General features: G+C 41.0%; 2 protein-coding genes across 2 annotated transcripts in view; one reads left to right on the forward strand and one right to left on the reverse strand.

Annotated features, from left to right (window-relative positions):
• Nucleotides 1-14,776, forward strand: part of Uhrf2 (ubiquitin like with PHD and ring finger domains 2) — a 61,480-nt gene extending 46,704 nt beyond the window's left edge. Inside the window, exons 9-16 of the mRNA XM_021200625.2 lie at nucleotides 689-793; nucleotides 3,686-3,792; nucleotides 7,212-7,374; nucleotides 8,116-8,256; nucleotides 9,389-9,485; nucleotides 10,075-10,232; nucleotides 12,728-12,826; nucleotides 13,767-14,776. Coding sequence (XP_021056284.1) covers nucleotides 689-793; nucleotides 3,686-3,792; nucleotides 7,212-7,374; nucleotides 8,116-8,256; nucleotides 9,389-9,485; nucleotides 10,075-10,232; nucleotides 12,728-12,826; nucleotides 13,767-13,913 — 1,017 coding nt within the window. The 3' untranslated portion in view covers nucleotides 13,914-14,776. The remainder of the gene's footprint in view (nucleotides 1-688; nucleotides 794-3,685; nucleotides 3,793-7,211; nucleotides 7,375-8,115; nucleotides 8,257-9,388; nucleotides 9,486-10,074; nucleotides 10,233-12,727; nucleotides 12,827-13,766) is intronic.
• Nucleotides 14,777-18,401: 3,625 nt separating this feature from the next.
• Gldc (glycine decarboxylase) overlaps nucleotides 18,402-22,757 on the reverse strand; it is a 79,348-nt gene continuing 74,992 nt past the window's right edge. Inside the window, exons 23-25 of the mRNA XM_021192925.2 lie at nucleotides 20,649-20,821; nucleotides 19,738-19,818; nucleotides 18,402-19,077 (exon numbers count right to left, since the gene is read on the reverse strand). Coding sequence (XP_021048584.1) covers nucleotides 18,934-19,077; nucleotides 19,738-19,818; nucleotides 20,649-20,821 — 398 coding nt within the window. The 3' untranslated portion in view covers nucleotides 18,402-18,933. The remainder of the gene's footprint in view (nucleotides 19,078-19,737; nucleotides 19,819-20,648; nucleotides 20,822-22,757) is intronic.

Genomic DNA, 22,757 nt, shown 5'->3' on the forward strand with positions numbered 1-22,757 from the left:
CACAGGCTTTTGATGAGTTTTATAATATCAAGAATTAGTATTTTCTAGTGAAACCTAGGGCTAGCCTATAGTACTACAGCCAGCTTGCCCCAGGAATTCCCTGTCTGCCTTCTAAAGAGGGATTACAGGCAGGCCACTATACCTACCAAACAGTGGTCTCCCTTCTTGCACGGCACTAAACCATCTCAGCCCTATTCAAAAATTATCCATAAAGGACCATTCTGAGGCATGCACGATAGCTACTGCCTGTGATCCCAGCACTTCACAGGTAAAGGTAAAAGAGTGACTGCAAATTCAAGGTCAGCCTAGTGAATATGATGCCAATCAGGGCTACTTCATGGGACTCTGTGCCAGAAATCAACACATTAAAAGATCATTCTGTTTATGATTGATTGGATTTGAAAGGAACAAAATAAGGCGGTGCAGAAGGGTCTGTTAGTATGCAGGTCTCGGAGCAAGATCGAGGACTAGAACTGGTTGGGTGGGGAGAACTCAGCACCTTCAGGCTTTTATTTGGGAAAATTAAAATAAGAAAGTGAACTCGAGGTAAGACATGATTGGGCTTTAAAGTTTAATACCACATATGAAAGCATATTGTAAGTTTGACTCCGTTGGCTCTCTTAATTATATTTATTTTCACAGTTTCATACATTCAGGATAGACTTCATCTTTTCCTTTTACCTTATAGGTGAGCGAAGCAGGTGTTCACAGGCCGCATGTTGGTGGAATTCATGGTCGCAGCAATGATGGGGCTTATTCTCTTGTCCTGGCTGGAGGATTTGAAGATGAAGTTGTAAGTAATGATGTAACTTTATTCTTTAGAACCAATCTTGATCATTTCTAAAAGTACTAAAGCTGTGCCCAAAATACATCACATACTACTGTCTCTTTTTCAGTCTAGTTTTGTTGAAGTGATTGGTTCTATATAAGATTTAGCAGTGTCTGTTTTTTAATGTGATGGTTTAGCTTACACAGTTGATAACTACTATAAAAATATATTTTCTGGAATTTTTTTTAGATTAAGCCTATTTTTGTAGTTTCACAGTAGTATTAGAAATGATAGGGATAAAGCTGTAGTCCACAATTGTATATAGTGCTTATATCAAGAAGTATGATTTCTGGGTCACACTCCATGTGTGTTTTACAGGCACAGTAGAGAGCACTGTGAGATAAATTAAAGCTATATCCAGGAAAGCTTGGACTAATCATTAGCTGGGGAATCTGAGATGAAGATACTGGTCTGTGTGGTTGGTTGATGGCAGGAGTTGATAAAAACCATCTGTCTTTGTATCTTCTTTTGCATCTTGTGAGGGAGAATAGAGACTAGAGGGTGGTGTATTAGGAATGTAGTTCTGTGATCTAGCATGCACAGGGTATCAGTTTGATACCAGAGTGGAATTATGGGAAATTCTGTGACTTGGTAGTGGCCACTATGTCTTTGAGCAGGTATAGCTTCTTTGGAGGCACTCTTCCTAGACAATGGCAGCAGCCTTGCATAAGCTACTTCATGGCGTACAAAACACAACAAATCGGCCTGATTTCTTTTTCCTCTGTGATAATAGAAAGTTTTTGTTGGCTTAATGATTGAAGTACAAATATGCTAATGGTATGCTATAGAGTTTTAATCATAATTTGGTTGCTACTTGAAGAATGTTCAAAATTATTTTTTCTTTAACATTTAAAGCACTGTTTCGGGTAGACCGTGCCTGTTCTGTTTTGTCTAGGTTAGACCAGCTCTCACTACTCGCGCTTTCAGGATTATAACTTGGAAACTTGGTGATTTTGATTTTGAGTATTCTGGAGTCAATCCAGATACAGTGTAAAGGATTGTTTCTCATCAAGTAGGGAAGTATTTTAGTAGTGCATGATGGTTGTAGGCCTATTACCCCAGCACTTGGGAGGTGGGGGCAGGGGGACTGGGAAGTCAAGGCCAGCTTCAGCTATCCAGTAAGTTTGAAACCAGCCTGAGCTGTGCCTGGAAACCAACAAAAGACAGAAAAGAAGGAAGGAAAGGAAAGGAAGCAGGGAGGGAGATGGGGGAAAGAGAGAGGCCGAGACGGAGATAGGTGTGCATGAGAGAATTGGAGGAGGTGCTCTTGGTCATTATTGTATATGCTTATTAGCATTTCTTCCAATGGAATACCCACCAGAGATTAAATTTAACTCCTTATTTTAAAAAAACAGTGACTTGAAATATTTCATTATCTAATGTGAGTTGAAGGTTTGGGGGCTAATAGAAGCATTCGTTCATTTATTCATTCATTTATTTGTTCATTTGTTCATTTGTTCATTCATTCATAGACAGCATTCCTTATGGTGTAGCCCAAGTTGGTCCCATACTTGAATGCTAGTCTTTCTTAGCCTTTGAGAGTTCTGGGGTTATAGCGTACACCACCATGGCTGCCTCAAGGCACAAGTTTGGTTAGGCTTTAATCCAAAGAATGGGAACAAACAACCTTCAAAGAAGTAAGAATTTAGTAGAAAAAACAACAACAACATTGGCTTAAGTTCATCCTGATTTCCTATTTAAAAAGAATACTGGGTCAGTGGGTAGAGGTACTTAGCCCAAACCTGGCATCCTGAATTTGATTTCCAGGACTCACTGATGGAGGGAAACAGCTGACTCCTGCAAGTTGTCCTTTGACCTCTATATGTGGGCTGTGGCATGAGTATGCCCCATCACCAAGTAAATTAATTAAAATATAATTTAAAAACCCAGATTGCTAACCAGCTAGCATTGGCAAATTATGTACTGATGCTTTTCTTGAGTTATTTTAAAATTTGAATCAATTAAGATTTACTTATACCGGGCTGGAGAAATGGCTCAGTAGTTAAGAGCACCTACTGTTCTTCCGAAGGTCCTGAGTTCAAATCCCAGCAACCACATGGTGGCTCACAACCATCCATAATGAGATCTGGTGCCCTCTTCTGGGAAGACTGCTACAGTGTACTTAGATATAATAATAAATAAATCTTAAAAAAAAAAAAAAAAAAGATTTACTTATACCTATATAAATTTGTAGCTACCACAGAAATGATCATGTTGCTTTGATAAACATCCTTTGGGCATGTTTATCAAAGTTAGTAGATGCCAAGTACTACATTTGATTTTCAATGTTTTCCAGATTTCTTTTTAATAGTAGCAATGCTTATTTTTTTAACCTGAGTGTACCATGGATAGTTTCAAAATATGAAATATGGAAAACTTACTATGCCATTAGAACTGTACAGTGAAGCTTTTAGGTAAATTTACTTTATAAAGGGTATTTAATGTTCATGTCAAATTTTGAGTATTTATCAGAAAACTTCTGTATTGTGTGAACAAGAGCTAAGAATCCCGTAGTGAAATATTTATGAAAGTGATACTGTCCATAAAGAACCTGCAAGCTAGTGTTGATATGTCAGTTACCACTGAACTAAATGATTCTAACCCATTAGTTTTATCGGATGCTCTGGGTTACTCATGAGAATGACTGTGTTTGAAGATGTTACAAACTATAGCTTGAAGCAAAAGCTTTAGATTAAGTGAGGTATACTACACACTTGGTTATGTTTTGCTTTATTTTGGCAAATTCTCTGAGAAACATGTCAATAACATCTTAACCTAATGTTCTGACTCTAAAGTGAGAATTGTTAAATTATACTCAGGTTTAAGTATCTTACTGTAAAAATATCTTTCCCATAGGACCGAGGTGATGAGTTCACGTATACTGGAAGCGGTGGTAAAAATCTTGCTGGTAATAAAAGAATTGGTGCACCATCGGCTGATCAGACACTAACAAACATGAACAGGTGCTGTGCTAAACACTACCTCTAGAGGTTACACCAAACTTGGATCCTAGCATTAGAACTTGTTATTTAAGCTCTAGGGAATAATCTTCAACTAGGAGTTAGATGAAATTAGCATCCCGTTGTTTATTTTTCATACTGTTCATGTTTAAGTAGCATATTCTGCCCCCCCCCCCATACTTGATAAGCATGCCTGTTGATACTTTTGAAGGACAGGAACCTTATGATGTACGTGGAATTGAAGAGGAAGTGGCATGTTTAGTACACTGTAAGTCACAACTGAAGGGATGCTTCCCTCAGCACATTAGCTTCCACATGACAGATGTGCTTCAGAGGTGACTCACTTATGTGAATGGTAAGTGAAATAGCAGTCCGTCTCCATGCACTTTTAAAATTGTATTAATAAATTAACTTCCAAATTATAAAAGTGCTCTTTTTGAACTAAATCCCCTCAATATGTTACAAAAGACCCACCTTACATTGACTATTAATGTAGACTTTTAACAGAGACATTCTTATTACCATAGAATACAGAATTTAATTTCCAAATATTTTATTTTATAAAGGCATGCTGATGTAAACAATAAAGAACTCAAACCCCAGATAGCAAAACTTACTTTATAACTTGTCATAGTAAAAATTTTGTGAACTGTATAAAAGTTAAGTTTATGTCCTATAGAGCATTTTAGCATTGAGTAAAAATGATTATTTTTTACTAAATTCTAAGTAGTATCACTTTAATTTTAGTACCATTTCAAAAAAATATACCAATATTATTTCAAAACTTTATTGTGTACCAGGTTATGTAGAATCATGGTTTTATATCTTATTATTTCCGACAAAGGATTATTTTCCTGAACTAGCAGAGGAGACAGGTCAGATTTGCTGGTGAAATCTCATTCATGAGATAGAAGTACAATCCCTTGCTACCCTTTTCCTACAAAGAAGGCAGTTCTTTAAGAGGAATGACCTTAGAAGTTAGAAATAACCTGACCAATTTTTGTCAGTGAATATGCATCTCAATTTAGTAATGGCTTTTTAAGTTATCAAGTATGGCAATTATATTTTTCTGTGATAAAATTATCTTACTTTACTGAAATTTCTTTCTTAAGTATGCAACTTGGAATAGATATGTTGCATTCCTTTTATATTTTTGCACAGTGCAATAAGTAATATTACAACTCCTTAGAAAATAATTGGCAACAATAAACATGTTTGTGGTTAGGAGGATGGTGAAAATTAAGTAGACTGAAAACAACTTAGATTTGATTGTCTTGTAGACCTAACCATCTGGCTGGTTATTTTAGGCATGGAGACATGTGTATACCTTGCAGTTTTACGTCTTAAAAAGAATATATTGTCGGATGAATATGAAAACCTAAGTAAAGGCCTTTAACTTGGCCCCATACACACTCTTTACCATGCAGTCAGTGTATGGTACGGTTCATTCTTGCTTTTTGTCAAAAATAAGTTTGATACCTTCTTGCTTCTGAGTGGTGCCCATTTCTTACCAGCTCCTCCACTTCAGAAAGTGAAGCGGACATGAAGGTGTCTCAGCTGTCCTTTCTGTCTGTGCCCTCAGCCACCACTGGTGCTGGAGTGACAAAGTGATAAAGAGCTGCATTGCCTGTCTTTTGGCTTGTTTCATCCTTGAGACTCCTTTCACAATTTTCAGTAGTCTGTAAACTTAATGCCAAAACTTGACAGTGCCATTTAGTGATGACAGTAATCATGATTAATGGCACCTGTGAACTTGATAGCATGTCACTCAGTGCTGTGAAGCAAATAGTTATTCTACAACAATAATCCTAGGTAGATGGCTATATTTTAATATTTAAATTTTTTAGTTTATATGTATGGATTTTTTTCCTTGCATTTTTTTTTCAATCATGTGTGTACCTTGTGCTTGAGGAAGCCAGATGAGGATATCAGATGGTTGTGAGCCATGATGGCTTATTTTATCCTACCTCCTGATGTTTTAAAGCATCTCCTCTTTAGGTAAAAGAGATAACTTTAGCAAGCTGAATTTTGTACACAGCTGGAAAAGTTATACTGCATTTACCTTAAGAAGATGACCGTTTTTAAGAGATTCTTTGTCATAGGTCAGTCATAGTCTATAAAAAAGAAATACACGCAAAAAGATGTTGTAAATCATATCTGACTTTATAAAATGGACTATTTATGTGCATTTGTATTTGTATGTGTGTCCCTTACTGGCCTGGATGAAATTCACCAAGTAGGCTACGTTGACTGACTGTTGAGCCACAGGGGTTCACATAATTCCATGTAACAGCACGGCGATGATAAACACTCATTACTACACTAGTCATTTTTTAAAATACTGCATTTTTATAAGTTCTTTGAGAATTTTCTACATGCACACAATGTTTGATCATGTTCCCTCTCCCTCAGGTTCCCCGTATCTTCCCACCTGTGTGTCGAGTCCACTTGTGCTGCCCCTATACTTGTGGTTATGACCTGGAATTTTATATGGACATTCTAGGAATCAAAACTTAGGTCCTCCTGCTTACAAGGCAGCTATTTACCTACTGAGGCGACTCAGACTTTTAACACTCGTGTGTTAGCAATGTTTTCTTTTACTGAGGTGAGGAAGCAGGTGGGCATCTTAAATAATATCCCAACTTGAGTAGACTTCTATTCTTAGAATTTGCTACTCCTCAGAGGTTCTTATAACATCTAAATATGCTCACTGACTTACCACTACATGCTAATGGAAGCTTCAGCCAGTATGTGTTCTCCTTCCAGCATAGTGACCCTCCTTGGCTGTGTGTCATCTGTAAACCATAGTGGTCTGAAGACATTAATTTCTTCATTCTTGTGACTTCCCCAGCATTTTGATTCACTTAAATTTATCATTTTGTGGAGGTCTTTAAAGGATATTCTCATGTCATACTTATTCTTAATATCCTTTAGACAGAATTTCTGCTGTTTGAAATGTGGAAAACCTAGACCAGCCATTTGTACCTTGCTGACAACTTTTATTTTTCTGGATCTCTTTCTGCATTCTTCCAGCAGTTTACCTCACTTTATCAAATTTAATTATTAAAGCAGTCAGTTGCCTTAGTTTTCCGCCCTCTCGCTCTTCTCACAGACATTTTAAGGACATCCCATGTATTCCTAGTTGTTTTCTATTATACATGGCACAGATGGTGTTGCTTTCAGAAGAACCCTACAGGCTCTTTGAGAACCAATCCCTTGGCTTGGGGGTAACATCAGAAAACTGATATGTCTTCTCTGCTGGTGGGGGAAAGCATAATCCTATTGTCTGGAATAATATGGAAAGAACCATAATATCTTAATCTTAAGGTAAGGCATGCTTCACCTTTTAACTGTGCTAAAGACTCGATTCTACACTTAAAGAAAGATTGCTTGGTATAAAGACTTCGTTTTGTCTTTTTTAGGGCATTGGCCCTAAACTGTGATGCTCCATTGGATGATAAAATTGGAGCAGAGTCTCGGAATTGGAGAGCTGGTAAGCCAGTCAGAGTGATACGCAGTTTTAAAGGGAGGAAGATCAGCAAATATGCTCCTGAAGAAGGCAACAGATATGATGGCATTTATAAGGTGCTCCATCTGGCATGACGTCTCCTGGGTCATTCTGGGGCTTTTAAGACATGATTACCACAGGGACTCCTGGGTGGGCTAGAGAAAGGACAGGCTATTTTGTTGGAATTTCTACTTTTTCTATAAATGTTAAAGATACATGAACTGATTTTTTTGATCTTTGAAGTTTCCTAAGGCAGAGTTGTATGTATTTGGGTGCAGGTGGTTTCCCTTCTGTTGTTTTATGTGGCACTGGTGGATAGAGCGCTAACCAATGGCTTGTACACACTGGGCAAGCACTCCACTCTACTCCCAAGATTTCCTTTTTTAAGTATATAGTCTGTGTGAAAAAACTATGTAACTAATTTGATCATTATATATCTTTGCTACTATGTATCTTTATTAAATGCTTTTAATGTTAATAATTCCAATCGAGTTTTTCAAGGCATTATATATAGAGTATTAGAAATGGATTTGTGTCCTTGGATAAAAAATAAGCAAATCATCCACCACCATTTTTTCCTACCTAATTTGCAAAATAAAATCTGTTAATGTGTTTCTATGTTAAACTTATATCCTTATGTGAGAACTATATTAGTAGGAAATAAGCTCATAACAATGTTAATATTCTTATTTACTGTAGTTAACTGCAAAGCAAATATCTTTTGAGGTTGCATTTAATTATGGCAGATACATTTAAACCTTATGTTTGGTTAGTCTAAACCTTACATTTCAATGTAATACTGAAATATTATGATATAGGTGGTAAAATACTGGCCAGAGATTTCATCCAGCCATGGCTTCTTGGTTTGGCGTTATCTTTTAAGAAGAGATGATGTTGAACCTGCTCCTTGGACCTCAGAAGGAATCGAGCGATCAAGGAGACTGTGTCTGCGATTGCAGGTTAGAGCCCCTTAGTCTGCACTGCTCACGTGTTACAAGAATGTACATCATCTCCATGTCTTATCTATATACAGCATAGCAACTGGTCAGCAGACTGAGATAGAGAGTATACAAGGATGCAGAAAGAAATGAGACAAAGGTGGTTCCCTGGGTACCATGCTGGGAAAGCTTGACCTGTTAGTGAAAAGCAAAGTGTTTTTAATTCTGTTTGAACTTGGTTGAGGGGTTTTTGGTAGGTGGAGTGGTGGCTTCTAGAGTTGCTCATCCACCATTGTCCCCATCCATTGTTCTTCCAGTGATGCCAGTCAGCATGGTCCTTGACTCTTGGCTCTGTCCCGCTGCATATAGGGACTGAACTGTGGGCAGTGTCTGACCACTCATGCAGGGGAATGCGTACCTTTGAGTGTTTTTCTTGTCTTTAAACCCTAGAAATGATTGTTCAAATGAGATTCATTAGCTGGAGACTGAGCAGAAGCATAAAAGTATTATCTACTATGATAGGTTAATGGTAATGAGCTGAGGCCAGAAATATGTGGAGCTTTAAACATGAGCATTCTCGTAAAGTCATGCCTTCTCTCTAAAATAGCTATCAGGGAAGGTGAAGAGGTAGAATGTATCCCTTTAAGTATATCTTTTAGGTGATAGAAAATTAATTAAGTTCCATTTAGTTTTCTAAAAATCATCTTCCATCCCCTAATTTTGGAGATGAGAAATTTGGTGCTCAATTTTTTTGTTTTGAGAGCCACAATTTTCATCTTGTGTATTTGAATATCAGTCTCGTTTTACCCTTGCTTCATGCCTAGTTCCCCCCCATGCTCTTTTAAGCCACCAACATAGCATTTGAAGATTTTCTTCTCTTAGATCTGAAACTGCAATAATCAAATTATAAAGTGGAGCATTGAAGCAGTTAAGGCTCTAAGGCTTTAAGTAGAATTGGAGATTTCAATCATATTTTGTCCTTTGAATTCTGGAAGTATATTTGCTTTATGTAAATTAAATGTGGAGAAAGCATTAAAAACTCCTCCATTCCCCTCCCCTCTCCTCCCCTCCCCTTTAAACTTTCTTCTGGATCTGGACCCTCTCTCCCCCTGTAAAATTTAAATCAACATTGTCTCTTTTCCTCCCCCACCAGTATCCAGCGGGTTACCCCTCAGAAAAGGACGGGAAGAAGACCAAGGGGCAGTCAAAGAAGCAGAGCAGTGACAGCACCAAAAGGCCAGCTTCAGATGGCAAGTAGCAACTGCAGAGCATGTAGACTGATAACACATTTTGATAAAGAGAAATAGAGAATAAATTGAGGAGTTCATAAGCAATTATAGTAAGAGGATTTTGTTGGGGGTGGTGTTTGTCTCTTTAATAGAGTCAGCCACAGCAGCAAGTATAGGAAGTATCTGTCTTAGGAGTTACCGCTGTGAACAGGCACCATGACCAAGGCAACTCTTATAAGGACAAACTTTAACTTGGGCTGGCTTATAGGATCAGAGGTTCAGTCCATTATCATCAAGGTGGGAACATGGCAGCATCCAGGCAGGCATGGTGTAGCAGGAGCTGAGAGTTCTTCTTTATCTGGAGGCTGCTAGGAAAATACTGGTTTCCAGGCAGCTAGGGTGAGGGTCTTAGAGCCCACAGCCACAGTGACACACCTATTCCAACAAGGCCACACCTTCTAATAGTGCTACTCCCTGGGCCGAGCATATACAAAACATCACAGTATCCTAGACTCAAGGGGAGACGGCTACATGCACTGGTACCAGTGAACCTTTGTGTGGTTTCTAAGAACTGTGAGGGTCTAATGACATATTTTATAAATTGACCTAGATGATTGTCCAAGCGACTCCAAAGTGCTGAAGGCATCAGATTCAACAGATGCAGTCGAGGCTTTCCAGCTCACGCCTCAGCAGCAGCGCCTGATCAGAGAAGACTGCCAGAACCAGAAGCTATGGGATGAAGTACTTGCATCTCTTGTAGAAGGACCAGTATGTAATGCTTTTCTTAACTAATTATGTTCTGATACTAAAAATGGGAACTGATTTTCACAAGTCCAAATTTTATTTTATGTAGTTTTTAAATCCATTTTCTTGACTTTTCAGAAATAATAGGAGTCAATAAATTTAAACAGCTGTAAGTTTATTTTAAACTTCTTAGATGTTGATTTTAATCCTAAATTAATTAACATACACTTAGGTGCTCTCTTTAGGAAGATGTTTCAGTTGTAAAACTGAGTCAGCTGAATCTAAAACTCAGCAGAAAGGTTTGGTTATATTATAGTTCAGAGATGAGATGATCTAATCGTGTAAGTTTTAAATAGTTTATATGATTTTCAAACAAACTTGTGTGTACAGCTTTGAAGTTGAGTAATCAGTCTTGATCTGTGTAAATATTTGTCATTGGGATTGGAGAGATTGCCCTGTGGTTAGAGCTTGTAGTACTCCTGCAGAAGACCCAAGCTTTGAGTCCTAGCACCCAGTTTGGGCAGCTTACAACTGCATGCAATTCCATTTCTATGGATCCCATCTCTCACACATATAAGAATATACAGGTAATTTTCATTTTTAAAGGTTTTTTTCTTTTTTTAAAATCTAGATCTTAAAAAAAACATTAAAAATCTAGATTTTTTTTCCCCAACCTCTTCTTGATTTTGCAATCATTAAATTTTAAAGGAAAGCTGGGCCTGCCGTCACATGCCTTTAATCCCATCACTCACAGGATAGAGGTCTGTCTGAGTGTGAGGACAGTCTGGTCTACAATACACTGAGTTCCAGGACAGCCAGGGCTACATAGGGACCTGGATTTGGTTTTGTTTGGTTGTTATTGTTGTTGTTGATGATGATGCTGCTAATGTGTGGATTTCATGTTAAGTTGTGCTCACCAAATGAAAAAGCTTCAAATGGGAACCGTTAGTTCATTTGATTTACTGTGTCTCCTATTTTGTTGTTAATTTGATCTCGTGTGTGTAATATTTTTATTTCTTTCCTCCTAAAGTAGTATGATTTCACTGAATCATCTGTATATATGTTACATTTTTTCATCTTGTTCTTTTTCCTTCCACTGTTGCCTTCATTCTTCACTGCAACTGCTAAAACGTCTCATATGTCTGAAGTGAATAATGTACGGGGTATCTGCCTCCCATCTAGTGTGAAGGGTCTCCTGTGATTGTTTTGCATTTTTGGTTGAGAGATAGTTAACATTACTAAATTAAGCTTATTGGTCACTATCATTGAATACTGTTTAGCTATATCTGAGATTTACTGAAAAAGTTACTAATTAAAAATCATTTACATTTCTTGTAAATGTGATATCTTGGGTTGGCCTTGGTAAAGTAAGGTGAGGCTTGTTTGTTTGCTTGCTTGCTTATTTTAATGGCCTGAGTGTAGTAGTTTTGTTCTATGAGGGCATTACTTAACTTGCTTATTAGGCAAGTGACCATGGATGGATGGATGGATGGAGATAAAGAGAGTCTCTTAGGTCAGACTCTTCACGTAGGCCACACTAAGAAACTTCAGTTGTTAATTATAACTTAGTTGAGCAGTTAGACTTGTTGGGAAGGACATAGCTGATTAGTTGCAGACAACTTCACTGAGTTTCAGGTAGGGATGGGCATGGGACAGAAAGGCTACCTGAGTGCACGTGAATGTGCAGGTGTGGATTGTCCTGCTCTTAGCAAGATCTCAGTGCGGCATCCAGTTATTCTGACCCGACAGCTTGTGATTATGTGAACACGTACCCACACGGAGGCTCATACTTAGGACTGTTTGAAACCCACCCTTTGTTTAGTTTAAAGGGAAGAACAATCCGTGTAATAGTGTGTGTGTGTTTAATCTCAGCACACAGGAAGCAGAAGCAGGCCAGTGTCTGAGCTCCAGTCTAACCTGGGCTATATGGTTAAAAAGAGAGGGAGGATGCACACACAGTCAGGGTAATTGGAACTAATTGTGGCTTTTGATGATAGAGAGTGTCTATTTGTAATGTTTACACTTGTCCTTTTAAATAAATCTTACTTATTGGAAAATACGTGTCTTGGAAATTGAGGCGAGGCAGAATAGTACATAGCATCTTAGGAAGATATGGGGTTCTGTGACACTGGGTACTAGTGGTATTACCCAGGGCTGCTTTAGTTTCAGAAAACATTGTAGTTTGTAACAGGAAAGACAGACTGCCTCATTATTTTATTTGCTGCAGTCTGCAATGATGCTTACAGAAGGGACGTCTGTGCTGAATGGCCTTGTGATGAGCTGTCTGTGTTTTCTGTTGTATTTACACTGAACTGGATCCTTCCTTGCTCTGTGTGTGTGTGTGTGTGTGTGTGTGTGTGCGCGCGCGTGTGTGCGTGTGTGCGTGTGTGTGCGTGCGTGCGCGCGCACACACGTGTGTTCATGCGTGTGTGCGCTTGCTTCTGCCATCATTTAGAATTCATTAGTATATTCTGAGCTGCTAATCTTTTCTTCTTTCCTACTATCTGGCGCCATCATAGAATTTTCTGAAGAAACTGGAACAGTCTTTTATGTGTGTGTGCTGCCAAGAGCTAGTTTACCAGCCCGTCACAACCGAATGCCTTCACAACGTCTGTAAGGTAAGATCAGATCCACAGTCCCTTGCTAGGTCTGACAGCACAGTGGGTGCCCCCTGTCTTTAGCATATAATCAACCATTTTTCTCTGAAGGATATATCTATGGGCACTTTTCTTGTTAGAAAACTTCCTAATTACATCTTGATGGTAAGATAGCCACAGTGAAAATTCCATAATACTAGTCCTTGGTACATATAGTTGGAGGTATTCTGCTGTGCTTGGAGGGAGGGAGAGCTGAGGTGGGGAATAAGAAGCCACAGTAGCATCACTGTTGTTCTCTCTGTGACAGTGAGCATCCTGTCACAGAGATGCTGCACTGCAAACTGAGAGACTGATGCATTTAACAAAAGGTCAGGATGCTTGGGTACATTGAGTGATGTGCTGTGGCTACAGCGGAAGAGGACAGTCGAGCTTTAGCTAAGCCAGAGGAAGAAGCTTGCTTACCAGGCGTGAGTTTATGTACTGACGTAATGTCACACTGGTTTCTTCTGACGTGGATGACCATATGCCATTCGGCTCTAGGCTTAGTCAAGTAAGCTTGCTTCAGGGGACCTATTACGGTAAGGGTTCGGTAAACTGTGTTTTAGTTCTGAGAAGCAGAGTCATAATTTTTCTTTACACTTCTCTCAGGACTCTCGAACACTCACTTTACTAGGTGAGGAAGTCAAGGCACAAGCTAGTTCAGACATTTCCCTGAAGCCTCACAGTCCACATTAGTAAAGCTATACCTGTAGACAATATAGTACAGAATCTGGCCTTCGTGGCTGTTCATCCTAGACCTTTCTCTTGTAAGGAGTATAAGTGTCTAATTTTTATTAAGAGCATAACTTGTTGAGTGATTTTCTATGGAATTGAAGTTGTTTTTCCCCCTCTCCCTGCTTTCTCCTGTCCTCCTCCCTCCGTGCCCCTCCCCTTGTGTGTTTTTCTTCTGTCTTTACCTTAGGATTGCTTACAGCGCTCCTTTAAGGCCCAGGTTTTCTCCTGTCCTGCTTGCCGCCATGATCTCGGGCAGAATTACGTCATGGTTCTAAATGAGACCCTCCAAGCTCTGCTTGACCTCTTCTTCCCTGGCTACAGCAAAGGCCGGTGATCTGCGTGCTTCTGTGTGGTTCCTGCTGGAGTTCTGGACAGTAACAAGTCTAACAATGAGTGGGAGGGAGAAAGCAGTGCTGGACCATGCCTTTCGTCTGGAAGCAGCAGTACCTCTTTTTTCCCACAGCCATCCTCCTGTGTGTGTAGTAAGAGGCCCATTCTCAACTGTCTTTTAGATAGCAAAAGGTAGTTCTTCTCAGTAACAACTCATTTTCATGGATGAAGACTTAAAGCCTCCACTGTAGTTGATTACCCAATTTATGATTTATTTTGCAACTACCTCAGGACAGAAAAGATTTACGGGGATTTTAAAAATCATTGACTAATTAGTTAAATGAAATTTTAGCTACACACTGCCTCCCAAGTATTAGTTGTGCCTGTTCCTTGTACTTTGCTTTTCCAGGCAAGAAGGCAGATGCGATTGTTGGGATGAGTGCAGCTTCTGTAATAATGCATACTACTTTTTTTAATGTGTTTCCATCACAGTGCGTGTTTTGCAAGAACATGTTCATTTTTTAACTCATTTGTGATCTCCATTGTGACTTTTTTCTGGTGTTTTATGCAAATTGACTACTAATGACTAATGAGAACAATTTGAATGCATTGTTGCTGCATTAGTGTAATGTGGTGTTTTCTTGCAATGACAGATGTCTGAAGCTCTAGTAGTAAATGTTTCTGAAAAGCCGCTCCGCCCTCACCTGGCACACAGGAATTCCTCCTAGTGGTCTCTCTCCATCTGCAGATGAGGGGGGCTGTGCTGGCTTTTGAGAAGATGAAAATTGCTTCACATTGTGATCCTACATTTTATATTCACTATATTCCTTAAGAGTATACCTTAATAAATATTTTATGATCAGAAAACGACACAGCCAGCTTGACTTGTTTACAATCTTTTGGTTTCTGTGGACTTGGTAAATTTTGGGTTTCACTGTGTCTTACTGAAACATTTTTACTGTATTTGGTGTGAAAGCTAGATCCATTCAGACACACTAAGGACACACTTCACCTTTGGCTTGATTATAAATGAGGTTATTATTCAAAAGAACATGCTGACTGTTCTGTGATACTCTACTGCTTTTAAAAGGGTTTTGTTAATTTTTATATATAGTTGTGTATGTGTTCTTGCATATCTCTATATATACTATGTGCATGCATGCAGATACCCACAGACCAGAAAAGGGCATCCTGTGCCCTGGAACTCAGTTGGTCATGTGCCAGTGTGGGGGCTGGGAACTGAACGGCAAATGCTCTGACCTGAGCCTCTCTCCATCCTGTTCTGTGCAGCTTGTAGCTTACCGTGTCTCTTAGTATTTTGAGTGCTACTTCATATTTTGCAAATCAGAGTATTTCAGAAAGTGGGTTAAATACACACAGATGTTCACACACATCTGCTGCCAATAATTTATTAGATACTATTAAATATTGTTACTGACTATTCATTATGAATATTGAAAGTTTGTATTGTCCACTTGGTTTGGGGTTTTGGTTTTTGAGGCAGTGTCTCACCATGTAGCCCTGACCTGCCTGGAACTCAGAGATCTGTCTGCCTTTGCCTCCTTCATACAGGTGTGTGTGTGTGTGTGTGTGTGTGTGTGTGTGTGTGTGTGTCTTAAACATAATCCTTCCAACCATTAAGAGGCACGAGGTGATGAAGCCTGTTGTCACAGTGATTCCAGCAGATGACAAGCAACTGCTCTCCTCTTCCTCCAGAAGTCCAGAAGAGTAAGGCTCACCCACTTGTTTTACATTCTCTTCAATTCAGAAGGATTAAAGCATTATTAAGAATTAAAGAATTATTAAGCATTCTCCAATTCCATTTCACTTATTCTTGCTTGCATGCTTTGTTTAATGGTGCTGTTGATAGAGCCCATGTTCTCATTTAATGTCAGATAAAGGCTGTGATGCTGAGCTACAGGCCCAGCCCAACAGCTCGCATTTTAGAAGCTCATTTGAAACAAGCTATCTTCTTTAACTAGCGGAGTGAGTTGAAATAATGTTTTATGGATTTGTACAAATATTCCCACTGGGCAGTGGTGACTCAGGCCTTTAATCCCAGCACTTGGGATTTCTGCGTCCGAGGCCAGCCTGGTCTACAGAGGGAGTTCTAGGACAGCCAGAGCTACACAGAGAAACCCTGTCTTAAAAAAACAAAACAAACAAATATTCCCCTTAGGAACAGTGATGTTGAGGAAAGGGCTGGCTTACCAGTTTATGTATCAAAGCCCATCATAGCGTCATAAAAAAAAAAAACCACACACGGCTTTTAAGGAAATCTTTTGCCAGTTTTTAGCACTAGATCCTGCCTCCTGTCTTTTGTTTGGGTGATTTGAGAACAGAAATCTAATTCTAAAATAGAGATTTCTCACTCTCCTTATGATGTGGGAGAGGTTCTGAGAGACATGTTTATGAAGTTCAAGCTTGGCAGCATGTGACAGTAGCTGGGACACTCTTGAATAGGGACTAAGGGTCCTCAGGAGGAACAGACAGAATTATGAAAAGGGATTAATCACATCTGCTTAGATGGGAAGGGCTAGGTTGTCCCAGCAATGACTATACTACAGAGGCCCAAAACCCAGTAGCTGTTGGATGGCTCTGCAGTTTCAGTCTTCCGTCCACGGGCTGGAAGATTCCTAGAGACCTAGTGGACTGGTCTCTAGTTGGCTGTGGAAGGCTGAGAGAAGCGCTGGAGGGCAGCCACACCACAAAGCAGGAGTCCCAAGCCAAGTGCAGAGGTGGACAGAGCAGAGCTGGGTACATCACATGTGGGCAGCTGATGGGAGGGAGGTGCTGCCTTACTGGGAAGGCCCTTCGTGACCTGCCAGGGACAAAAGTCTCTTGACAACCATCTTGAGGAATGATAGAGAAAGGGTGAGATGGAGAAGTCAGTAAAGTTGAATGGAAATCACGTAAACAGGTAAAAAACACCAGGGAGGAAAAAAAAATCACATGATCATGAATCTTAGCCTGTACCACTCCCTTGAGTTTCCATGACAACCCTGCTCTCAGAAATCACTGTTCTCTGGATTTAGTTTTCAACTTCAAGCCCCTCCCTGAGACATTCACTCCCCTGCTGCTGGCTTTAAGTTCTTAGATTTGGGCTCTTGCCTAGTGCCCTTCCAGATGGGTTACCTTGGCTGGGAGAGAGAAAACCTGCTGGGGCAGGGGCACAGGAGCCATGTTTTCTTGACTTGGTTCAGGAAAGATTGAGCACTTTGGTGAAGCAGAACACCGCTGTGGCTTCCAGAGAAAGGACCACTGTGTTCAGATGCTGGGCTACGTTTCCTGCTCTTCAGATTTGCTGTTGCCATGGTAGCCTGGTCTCCTGTTTGACTGGTAGGCCCTAGAGCTAGGTTCAAATTCCTACCAAGCACGTGACCTCCGGAATCTCTACTTGTTTTGTGACAGCTACATAGTACCTGAGAAGTGCTCAGTAGCCATTTAACTATTAGTGAAATGAAAATTGGGAAATGAAAAGCAGGGGCCCCATTGTTTCAGTACTACTTTTGTTAGGCTGAAATAGTTGTTTTTATGTGATTACGTGGACTGTAGTGGAGAATTTCACAAGAGCATACAAACCTGTTCAAGTAGTTAGCATGAAGCTTACTTCTTAGCATGAATGATTGTGTAAATGTTGGGGTGACCCACCTGCAGGGAAGCAGGTAAAAGCCTCTCCCTCACAGCAACTCTTAGGAACTGTTGGGTGAGAAGATGGCGAGTGATTGCTACTTCCGCAAATTCATCCTTTTCCTGTTATATTAATAACCCTTTCATCCTCGGCAGCAGCATGCCCGAGTAGAACTCTCCATACCCCTTTGTAGCTAGGAGTGAAGGATTGCTTGGTCCTGGAAACCTGACTGAGGTAACAAGGGAATGAAGAAAGGACAGACAGACAGAAATGCTGGGATCGGGTGGGCCATGCTTGTTCTGATGAAGTGGCACCAACTACGTAAAACCCCGGAATTCCAGCGACTTTGTTCAGCATGAGGAGTTAGGTTGTCTCAAAATGTGTAGGGACATTCTCAGGTTGCAGTCATCCAGACGGAGGGAGTTGTGGTTGCTAGTTTCTGTACACACTACCAGCATCTGCACAAGGTCGAGGGCTCTGCCTGTTTCCTCAGCTTGACATGGGTAAGGCCTTGCCTGTTCCCATGGGTCTGAGGCACTGGTCCTTGTCAATAGCACGTTTACTTAGGATTCGATCCACGCCTTCCATGTTCATTCAAGGATTCTGCGTTTCCCCTTGGCTTGTTATCTTTGGGCTTCAAAGAAACTGCTACTTGAACTTCCATAAGTTGAGGTTAAGTTACAAATGGCCCAAGATGAAAAGCACCAGAGTGGCCGTCTCTGATGAACAGGTTGTACAGACTGTCCTTAGCCAGTCAAAAGCAAGGGTGACAGTCCATGTAAAGGTCGCTGTTGGACAGAGAGCTCTCGCTGCCCTTCAGCGTCCTGAGTGTGTATCATGGGTGTAAAATCAAATGTGAAGGCATTACTCAAACTCAGTTTTATTAGAACACTAATAAAAGCAGATAAAAAAAAAAAAAGTCGACACAGTGAAAGGAAAATACTCATGCTGTGACAGATCAAGCACATTAGTGAGGAAGAATTCTTTAGTGTATACAAAATGTAAACATTTGCCCTGGGGTTTCCCACAGAGGGCACACAGTCCACAAGGACTTATTTGGAACAAAAAGAATGTCTATTGAATTCCCAGCATAGGCTCTGACCACTGCAAACTTCTTGAATTAAAATGTTAAAATTCCTAGTGCACCCCAGATTTTCTATCCGGCAAACTAAATGGCTCCCAAACAAGGCAACAGGAACAGCCAATGCCTCGCCATACAGCAGGTGGCCACCACTCAACCATGCTATTCGTGCTTACATTACTTTAAAAGATTACAAAAATAGACAGCATATAAAACACATGTGTGAGCCACGTAAAGGAGAAGAAATAGCCTTGCTTGTCAAATGCTCCAGCAAGAGACATCAGGTCAGTCCTTTGAACTTAGGAGGAAGGACTAAGAAGAAGCCCTTTTCTGTTGAGAAAATGGAGACTCATAGACCTCCATGGGCGGGCAGGTGCAGACGAGGTGCTGATCTCCGTAGATGTCATCGATCCGGGCGATGGTTGGCCAGAATTTGTTCTCTGGTTTCACAAAGGGCTGAAAAGGAAAAGAAGGACATTTTGGGATGTTCTCACAGCCCAAGGCACCAGTGGCCCAACACATGCCAAAACCCACATTTTTCACGATTTCAACTTTGGAGCCTTGACTATGCCTCTGGGATCAGAAGGAAATGCTAGAGGCTGGAGAGATGACTCATTGGTTAAGAGCACATACTGCTCTTGCAGAGGCCCTGGGTTCAGTACACAGCACCCACAGGGCAGCTCACAAACCACCCGAAATTTAAAGTTCCAGTGAAGCTGATATGCTCACCGCCAGGGGCTTCTGCATTTAGGGTTTATATAAAGTCATGCACACTTAGCCTCCACCTCCTGCCCCTCCCACACATGAATAAATAAATCTAAGTCAGATCACAGAAAATCCACCTCCCGATGGTGGAAACACATTGAGCCATCTGACCAGGACTGCTGTGCAGTGTGAATCCTCTGGGTTCCTAGGCCTGGCTCTGATCCTCTGAATGAGCTTAGATGACCCTTGAGGGCTGCCTGACCCCTTGGTTCCTAATCATCAGCTACACTTCACTGGCCACTTTATATAATGAGATTGTAGATGGGAAACCTCAGGGGCAACAGGGAGGGTGAGGGTGGGGGCGGGGCGGCTTATAATAACACCGTGGTTAGCAGCGTTCAGAGAACTTACCAGTGGAAATGCTGCCACCTCTCTAGAATACGGCCGATCCCAGCGGGAGGACGTGACACAAGTCAAGGAGTGTGGAGACATCTGGACAGAGAAATGGTGGCAGAGGGTTCGGTCAAAGCAGTGTGCTGCTTTCTCCCACACCTCACCCCAACATCTAACCCTGAATCTGGTGACTACCATCTCCCCTGTGTTTACATTACGCACACAGTAACACGGAGCAGAAGTTGTCACACCTGACAACGTTGCGTCATACCAAGAGGAAGATTCTCCCTCTGCTACAGAATTTCAGGCAAGGCCCTAGCCTTTTAGCATCTCCACAACGCCCCTCCAGGCAGGCAGTTCTGAACCTGCTACTACAGCATCTCATTCTCTGGCTTATAGCCATGGAGATGAGATGCGACTGCTGCCCACAGAGCATTCTTCTCAAGCCATCTCCTGGTTAAATGTCTACACTGAACCAGAAAAGAGATTCTAAAAGTAATGTTTTTGGAAGAGATTGGAGACATGTTGAATTTCTCCCCACGTGGGCCATAGGCACTGCTAAACTTCCAGGCTGAATCACATGTCAATTAAGTTGGTCTCAGGTTGCTATGCCAACACAAGAACTGGGTTTACAGAGAGCGCTCAGGAGGGAAATACACAAATGCTATGACACAAAGGGAATGATAAGAACTCTCCAACTAGGGAGCCTCCTTCTGCCACTCCCTCCTTCTCAATCAGTTGGGTACAGGTGGCATCTACAGCTCCTACAACCAAGGTCCCCCCAAGTAACTACCACAGCCATCCAAGATAGAAACCTCTGCGTTTCTTATAATTGTTTCATTCTAGACAAGAATCTAATCACCACAGAGGGCTCGGGGAGGGTCAGCACACTCCCCAAATACGTTTCAGTTTTGTGGGATGCTGTGTACCTTCAGGGGGTTGACCCTCGGGTCCATGCGGCCCTCCTCTATGTCAGCGATTTCTTGCCTGATGCTGATCATAGCATCACAGAATCTGTCGAGCTCTGCCTTGTCTTCTGACTCGGTGGGCTCAATCATGAGAGTCCCTGCCACAGGCCAGGACATGGTAGGGGCATGAAATCCTGCAAAGGGAGACCAGAGGAATGTGTGTAAGTCGAAAGTACACAAATTTATAATTTATATAGCATGGCTTTTACAAGCATTCTAAGGTATGTCTATGTAGTAGCAGGTCAGCGTAACAAAATTAGAGTAGAATTTCCATTTCACATTGTGTTTTAGAATCTTTCTAGGCTGAAGTTGACACTTAGCTTAAGACAGTATGCTTAGCATCCTTGAGGCCTTAGATTCGAGCCACGGTGCCTCAAAAGAAAGCAACGACAACCAAAACCAATGACGACGACAACCACCAAAAAAAAGAAAAGGAAAACCAGACTGCTTATGATGGTATGCTATAAGGACGAGAAACAGCCAATCAGAAGTTAAAAAGCAAGCACTGCCCTCATTTGCCAGTGTGAAGAACCTAGGTCCGGGGCAGCATGTGTGAAATCTTTGCCTTTTCCTGAACACAGTATAAACACGCCTGAAGTAAGTTTTTGTTTGTAAGATGAATTAAGAAACAAAAACATGATAGAAAGAGGTTTTTCTGGACAAAGGCAAACCCGCTTCCCCTCATTTCTTAGACAAATCTGGGAGCCATTTTTGGTGTGTAGTACTAGAGGTCCAACCCAGGTCCTTATTCATTCTCATGTAGATTTCCACTGGACACTGTCCATTCCATCTCTGTGCTTAATCTTAAAATGGTCACCCAGACTCACGAACCTTCCAGCTATTGTTGCTGCGGAGACCAGCGGTCCCCAAGGACTGGCAGACTTCATCATTTCCTGCTGCTGTCCCGCCTCCATGCCTTAACTGACTAGTTTGCCAGCATTACTTTAATAGAAATTTTCAAGTCCATAGGTAATTTGAAAGCACTGTAGCAAAGTATCCACATATCTATCCCCTATAGATTTTTCAATGGCGCCATCCATGTTATTTTTTAATTTGTTGTGTGTTTGGCATATGTGAATGTGTGAGTGTTTGTGTATTGGAAGCCTTTGGGGAGTTTAGCTCTCATTCCACCATGTGGGTCCCACGCATAGAACTCCAGCTGCCAAGCTTGGCTGCACTTACCACTGAGCCATATTGCCAGCCCCCAATTTTTTTTTTCTTTTTTTTTTTTTTTTTTTTGGTTTTTTTTTTTTTTTTTTTTGTTTTTTTTTTTTGCTTTTCCAACTTATTTTTTATGTGACCCAAAGAACGCTGTAACTATCAGAATCCTTTATTTTGTTAGCAGTTTAGAATAAGAATCAATAAGAATCAATAAGAATTCAATAGTCTTGTATTTGTCATAAACCTTACAGTGAAATACACAGATTTTAGCTAAACCATTTAATAGGCTTTGACAAAAGCCTGCATCTGTGTCGCCCAGCTAGCAAGGAGTTGTTTTGGTCTTTAAAGCACAGACTGATTTGATTATCCATTAAAGTCTGTCCTCGATGCCTTGTGTAAGCCAATTCTATTCATAGTCTGCTCTAGTGGCTCCCACACCTGGAACCATCCACACCTGGAAACAGATTCCGGTACCCAGATGTGGCTGGTTATATATAACCTGGGTGCCACATGCTGGGAATGGAACCCAGGCCCTCTGCAAGGGCAGAGAGCGTTCTTAACCACTGAGCCACCTCAGCTCCTTAGCTTCTTAGCTTTAAGAAGAAATATACATTAGACATTTTTAAAAAGTCTTACTGACACATCTGAATAGGAGGCCCGCATATGTGAATACATGGAGAATGCCAGAAAAACTGGTTATCAGTGAACTAACAACCAGCTCCTCACTGCATCTTCTTGGCGTCCCTGTGAGCTGCCGGCAGCATCCCTCCCTCCCTCCTGGCTCACCTCCTGGCCAGGGGCTGAGTAATGGCCACTTGGGACCAGGACATGCAGTTCTTGGATATATTGTCTAGAACCGCATGTGCTTCTAGGAAATGGTCCATAGCCTACAGGAACAATTGTGTGAAT

Source organism: Mus pahari, chromosome 1, assembly GCF_900095145.1.
Source record: "Mus pahari chromosome 1, PAHARI_EIJ_v1.1, whole genome shotgun sequence".
NCBI classification, from domain to species: domain Eukaryota; kingdom Metazoa; phylum Chordata; class Mammalia; order Rodentia; family Muridae; genus Mus; species Mus pahari.